Genomic DNA, 7,372 nt, shown 5'->3' with positions numbered 1-7,372 from the left:
CAAAAGATAGTGTAATTGACTGTATAATGTATAAAATGTGTATCCTGATCCTGAATTGATAGAAATATTCTGTGTGTTCATGTACGTGTTCATCTACATTGTGTTCAGTAATACGTGGTCCCTTTGACTTATCGTCCATAACAGCCAGAAAAATTAATGTTACATGAATTTTGCCCCATCACCAAGACATGTTAGAACCAAAAGGAACCCCTTCACCATGCCGCCACCGTCAAGCTACCTGCTTTGGATCAAACTCTACGGGTTTCAGGAAGTCCCGCATCTTCATGTACGCACACAAGAACGCTTTGGGGTCCTTCGCAACCGAGTCATAGAATTCTTCTTTATCCGCTGGATTCATGGCGCCAAGAAACGGGGCCACAAACTAGCATAGCCGTCAGGGTTTTTCCGTTATGTAGTGTGTGCAAGCATGCAAGTGGTGTTAGAATAGAAATGGTTATTTGGTTATCACACCCAATGCTGATGGTGTTAAATTCATTAATTTGGACACAAGGGCAGGAAAAGTTTAGTTTGTAAGGTTTGTTACAAGTGATTTTGAAACGATCTTCCTCTTCTTTAACTTCAATCTTTGGCAAAACTCCTCTTGAAGGTAAAAGTTTTAGTTGAAACTTTGCTTGCCCATTGAAAAGTGCCATGCAGATGCAACTGTGAGTGAATGCAATATTGTCACAAGCAATTAGAGATGGCACCAGCAGATACATGTGCAATACACAGGTCTTCTCTAAAATGTGACATATGATATGTTAAAGTATTCTGACTGTGTGAGTGTACTATTGTATGTAAGTCAAACACAACTAAATCTAATGCTTTAAACTTATTCGTTGCAAAATTAGCAGGGCAACTAAATGATAAAAGTATAGGAGTTAGCTACAGAACAGTGTCGCTGGGGAGAGAAAGAAGAAAACTGAAATTACTAATAAAGTATGCTTCAGTGCCTCTTGGTACATGGTACATAGTAACATTATTTTTCTATGTATAATATTTCAACGATCATGTAATATGCAGATTATGCAGGATACCAGAATCATCGCAGACAGTAACTACTTGTGCACAGAAGATGGCAGCCACATGTAAATCCCAATCAACAGAGAGGTTGGCAAGCTCCACTTACATGTACATACTATTCCAAACTTTAAACACAGCAATACAATTACGATTATTATAAGACTCGGTGTTGATTTTCTACGAAACTGTAGGTTCCCCTGTCACAAGGAACTGTAATGTTGATGAAAAGGTAAGTCAAGTAACATTGATTCTCACCTTTTCTTCAAATCTTATGGGGTCATTTTCCACTGTTTCTGCAATGTTGGGCTGTGACAAAACATCAAAAATTGCATTTAATTTGTGACCACTTTGAACAAACATCAGTGCAGTCATTTAATATTGCAAGCAGAAATACACGTATTTGGTATTGCAAGCAAGAATACACAAGTGTGGGGTAATACAGTCTCCTAGACAGAATTGAATGACCATTGAACAATAGTGAAGTCACTAGGAGGAAGATCAGTGTGAATGTATATTCAGCACCAGGGACAGGACCAGTGTGAAGTCACTAGGAGGATAGTCAGTGTGAATGTAAGTTCAGCACCAGGGACAGGACCAGTGTGAAGTCACTAGGAGGATAGTCAGTGTGAATGTACATGTATATTCAGCACCAGTGACAGGACCAGTGTAAATGAGGATATAGTGTGAATATTTTGTGAATGAATACAAAAGGGATTTTGTATATGGTGAAAAAGGACCTGATCCAGGTCCAAGATAGCGTGTTGATGGTCCAACATGGGAACTTCCTCCTCAGCAGTGATGTTAGTCAGGGGCAGCCATGTCTGGTCCTGGTCTTCCCTGTGTTTCTCAAACGATGCCTCGTGATCCTCGGGATGTTGGAGAAGCGAGACAATGTCATCAGGCATCTTCTTCTCCCGCCGATGGTTGTTGATGTACATCTGGATAGATAACTGATCGCTGCTGTTAAGGACATTTCTCTCACCAGACATCACCTCTACACAATGTCCAACCCAAAAGTGAAGTTGTAACACAATTTGGCTAGCTAAAACAACAAAGGCTTTACAATCATATGATTGTAGAAAATTGTAGAAAATTGAAACAAAGTATTTCCAGCACTGTATGATCTTATGTGACGTTCAAGTTAAAGTTTTTGACATTCAGCACTCGTAAGTACTGCATGCTATCAATTAGAACAGATCTGGATTCTTAAAAAGTGTACATAACTAGTCTTGGAAAAATTTATTTTCCGCAGTGACATAATGATTACAGTAGTAACTATTTTCATAGGATATGAAAATTTCAATTAAAATATTGGACTGAAATGGTTTATTGACTGAGTTTCTAGTTTGACCAATCTGCTTTTATAACAGGGTGGTGCAACTATGATAAATGTCAGTAGGTAACAGAGAAAACAACATGTTATTAATATTCAAAATAGCGTAATAAGTATTAACTTCAGACAATTATCCCCACCCACGGAGTATGACTCAATAGGTACGTGTATTTAATATGTATTGAGTGTCTCATAATTGATACACAACATCTGCACTTACTCTAGTTCAGTACAGATGAAAATTTGTGAAAAAAAATTATAAAATAAAGGACTGAAATAGTTAAACAGTTTCTAGTTTGATTTATTTACTTTTTTAGTAGAGTGGTGCAGGTATAAATGTTAGTGGGTAACAAGGTAAACAACATGCCAAAATGTTATATGAATATTCAAACTAAGTAGTACTATTTACCTCAGACAATCAACCTCCACCCACAGAATATGATCATATTCTATAATATTTATGTCAGCATAGATGCACAGATTTTGACTTTTGTACACACTTCTTTCTCCATCGGACTTAATACAAATGCTTAAATATGTGCATGGAAACCTATGAGTAAACACATATATCATACATGCTACACTTGGTATCACAGATTCTTTATTGACATGCTGTGTTTCTCTCTACTGGGCATGTGCATGTGTAGGGGTGCTTAAGCTCTTAATGCCAATGCCCTTGTGAAACACCATATTATAAATAAATCATTGTTATGTTACATTTTGGATCAATATTGAAGACAGTTCAGACAATCAACACAACCACATAAGTAAGACCAATCTGAGCCTGTTTGTCACACTCCTTGCAAGAACAGCTGCCTAGCGCTCGTATCGTACGGGCGTAACTACATGTACATGACCATGCAAGAACTTCTTGGCCTCAAAAGTGACCAACTCAAGATTCTCACTATCTTGGAAGGAAAGATATGGTAAGGTAAGTCTACTGTTGGATTGCTTACCGGCTGTTTTTGTTTATACTGCAGAAATTTTGCAAAAAAAACAACAACAACAGGTTAGTGACTGTGGTTTTGCATGTTGAGAAATTCAGGGTGTGGTCAGGTGTGTCGATGAAGGTTAGACATCCAGGTAATACGATACGCCAAAAAGTAGTTACTCAAGCAACTGGATATGATTTTGAAAACGTCAGGGTATGGTCAGGTGTCCCTGCGTATCACAGTTTACCAAGTAGCAGCCTGCATCACTCAAGCTTGTGGAGTAAGTGTGCTGTGGGAGCACAAAAGTAGAGGTTCAAGTAACTACAAGACATGTCAATTTTTTTGACAAAAAAAGAGCTGAAAATGAAGTTGCTATAGAAGATCATAATCAATAAAAAAAGTATCCACAGACACACTGCAAAAATAGTTATTAGATGTCACTTTGTAAAGATTTCTTAAGTAATTTCAGGCTGATGATACAGAACGATGCAGATGGGGGTACTCAGGGAGTTATTAGAATTTTATCTCTCCAGTTTCTTTATAATATTACTGCTGCCTAGAATAAACTTGATATGGCCAAATTTGATACAGTAACTGTACATGTTCATTTCTTTAGGTGCAGAAAAATAGTATCTAAGGCCACACCAATTTAATTTGTTGGTTCTCAGATTTTTTCATCAAAAATTCAAAGCGACAAGCCAAAATAAAAAATAAAACAGGTCTAGGCATCCTATTATAGCCCCAAAGACACCTATAGGATACATGAAGTCAACACAAAAGGCAGAATTTTTTTTTTTTGAAAACCAGAAAAAAATGAAGAGGCGAATCTGAGAACCAACAAATTAAATTGGTGTGGCCTAAAGTAACAATCTCTTTCCAGAGTTGAGTTACCCTTCCAGATATGATAATATCTTAATATCTTAAGATTTTTGTCTGTAATAATATAGGTGGGTAACGAGGAGTAAACAACTTGCTCAATAGTTAATATTCAAATATTAGCTCCAGACAATTACATGTAACTCCATCATTGAGTATGACTCCATAGCTTGTATATTTATAACCTTCGTCTATAGAGGGTTATGTTTTGGTATCATTTGGTATCATGTTTGTGGTTTAGCAATGTAGCTCAAGAAGCTGTGGATGGATTGTCATGAAATTTGGTATGTGGTTTGGTCTTCACCTATCCAAGAAATGATTAGATTTTGGACTCCCTGGTGGCTTTTCATAGTAATACAGTGGAACTTCTGGTTTTGATATCTCATATTCAGGAAATACTTTGGCAATGTAGCAAACAGGACCCAGGGGCTGGTCACCATGGTTATTGGTGGTGTTTGATTTCACCATGTAGCGAACAGGACCCAGGGGCTGGTCACCATGGTTACTGATGGTGTTTGATTTCACCATGTAGCAAACAGGACCCAGGGGCTGGTCACCATGGTTACTCATGGTGTTTGATTTCACCATGTGGCAAACAGGACCCAGGGGCAGATCACCATGGTTACTGATGGTGTTTGATTTTACCATGTGGCAAACAGGACCCAGGGGCTGGTCACCATGGTTACTCATGGTGTTTGATTTCACCATGTGGCAAACAGGACCCAGGGGCAGATCACCATGGTTACTGATGGTGTTTGATTTTACCATGTGGCAAACAGGACCCAGGGGCAGATCACCATGGTTACTGATGGTGTTTGATTTCACCATGTAGCAAACAGGACCCAGGGGCTGGTCACCATGGTTACTGATGGGGTTTGATTTCACCATGTGGCAAACAGGACCCAGGGGCTGGTCACCATGGTTACTGGTGGTGTTTGATTTCACCATGTGGCAAACAGGGGCTGGTCACCATGGTTACTGATGGTGTTTAATTTCACCATGTGGCAAACAGGACCCAGGGGCTGGTCACCATGGTTACTGATGTTGTTTGATTTCACCATGTAGCAAACAGGACCCAGGACCTGGTCACCATGGTTACTGATGGTGTTTGATTTCACCATGTAGCGACTTGAAGGTGGCTTCTTCAGGCTTGTTCAACTAAAAACCTTCTGATCCTTGCTCTTTGCAGGTGACAGGACAACATGTGGGGCAAGCTGCGACACGTGCTGATTTTCTTCCTCATCATCCTGAAGGAACTCAACATGCCAGATGCTGGCTGCAGCTGTACATCATGCTCAGTCTGCAACTTCAACTGGCGGGGATACACACACATCCCTAAGAACCTACCAGCATATATCTCTCACCTATCTTTGAAGCATAATAAGATAATATCTTTAAGTCAATCAGACTTCCTTCATGTACCAGAGCTTCAGAACTTGGACCTCTCCTCGAACCAGTTAACGGACATTCCTAAAGGTGCATTCAAAAATCTACCCCAACTGCGCTGGTTGTCCCTGTCCCACAACAAATTAACTGCCGTTATTTCTGGTACATTCTCGAATCTACCAAAGGTCCAAACTTTGATACTGCACCACAACAAAATTACTAAGATTCAGAATGAGGCATTCTCAAGACTATCAATGCTAAAGCACTTGGACCTATCCTCCAACCAATTAACTGGCATAACCCCTGGTACATTCTCGAATCTACCAAAGGTCCAAACTTTGATACTGAACCACAACAAAATTACTAAGATTCAGAATGAGGCATTCTCAAGACTATCAATGCTAAAGCACTTGGACCTATCCTCCAACCAATTAACTGGCATAACCCCTGGTACATTCTCAAATCTACAAATGCTCCACATATTGAAACTGGGCAAAAACGAGTTTACTAAGATTCAGCATGAGACATTTTCCAATCTAGCAGAGCTCTATGAATTGGACCTGTCCTCTAACCAATTAACTGGCCTTGATAATGGTGCATTCTCAGATCTACCCAAGCTCACGTTCTTGTTCCTGTGCAAGAACAAATTAAGGATCATTAATAATGGTGCATTCTTAAATCTACCCAAGCTAAAGGCCTTGCGTCTGAACTACAATCATTTACCTGGTGTTAACACTGGTACAATCTCAAATTTACCCACACTCACAAACTTGTATCTGTCCTACAACCAACTAACTGTCATTAATGATGGCTCATTCTCAACTCTATCCCAGCTCCAGTACTTGCACCTGTCCTTCAACCAATTAGCTTTCATTGATAGTGGTGCATTTACAAATCTTTCCCAGCTCATCATCTTGTCCCTTCACCACAACCTACTAACTGGCATAAAGCCTGGTACATTCTCAAATCTACCAAAGCTCCAAACACTGAATCTGGAAAACAACAAGATAACTTATATTCATCCTGATACATTCTCAAATCTACCCAGGCACAATTCTGTGAAAATTGGCAAGAACCCCTGGAAATGTGACTGTAGGATGGTTCCAATCAGGCAGAAGATAACTGGGTCTTTTTTATTTGGAAACCAGATAAAATGTGCAAAACCTGACAATCTCAAGGGAGAAAAGCTTAAAGATGTAAATCCTGAAAATCTGACCTGTAAAGAGACTACAACAAAATTATATCCTTTGGCCTCCACACTTGCCACAAAGCCTGCTAATACCAAAGTCCAATTCATGACTTTATCCAGGTTACCCACTCCTTCCTCTGCTGTCTCTTACAATCATGGCCCCATTGATACCAGGTCCACCTCTCGAGTTCACTGGTACTTCAAATGCAATGCTGACCCTACACTATGCCCTGTAGGAGCCACACTGCCTGTTGGGACAAACAAACCAGAAAGCAGCACTTCCCACTCAGCTGCTATTAGTTTTCCCTTAACTGTTGTCATTGCCTCTATCAGTGGTTTGGTAGCTGGCACTTTCCTGATAGGTTCTATCATTCTCACGATCTGGTTCAAGAGAAGGGCCAAGAAGCCTGCACCAGACCCAGTTGGCTTGGATGTCCAAAATCCTTCAATAAACAGTCAGCTATCCGCCTTACGATCCAACCCTATGTATGAAAGTGCAGGAAGTCTAGGTCTGGGTCCAGGGAAACCTGGTAAAAAGAATAAATCTACCATACATACTTTGGCTAAACGTACGCTTCCCCCACTTCCCCTACCCCACACTGGTAAGAAGAATCTATCTACCATACAGACTTT

The 7,372-nt window shown here is 39.9% G+C and overlaps 1 protein-coding gene across 4 annotated transcripts in view; it reads right to left on the bottom strand.

Moving 5' to 3' along the window:
• LOC109484220 (lysosomal amino acid transporter 1-like) overlaps positions 1 to 7,372 on the bottom strand; it is a 29,531-nt gene that overhangs the window by 9,783 nt on the left and 12,376 nt on the right. The window contains exons 8-9 of one of the 4 annotated variants that reach the window (XM_019787479.1): positions 1,761 to 1,973; positions 1,279 to 1,329 (exon numbers count right to left, since the gene is read on the bottom strand). The exons of 2 other annotated variants lie outside the window; for them this stretch is intronic. In XM_019787479.1, coding sequence (XP_019643038.1) covers positions 1,279 to 1,329; positions 1,761 to 1,973 — 264 coding nt within the window. The remainder of the gene's footprint in view (positions 1 to 1,278; positions 1,330 to 1,760; positions 1,974 to 7,372) is intronic. One more of the 4 variants, XM_019787478.1, reaches the window with a different exon arrangement.

Source organism: Branchiostoma belcheri, unplaced genomic scaffold (assembly GCF_001625305.1).
Source record: "Branchiostoma belcheri isolate BF01 breed outbred unplaced genomic scaffold, Haploidv18h27 scaffold69, whole genome shotgun sequence".
Lineage (NCBI taxonomy): Eukaryota > Metazoa > Chordata > Leptocardii > Amphioxiformes > Branchiostomatidae > Branchiostoma > Branchiostoma belcheri.
This window is presented reverse-complemented; position numbering and strand designations above follow the sequence as displayed.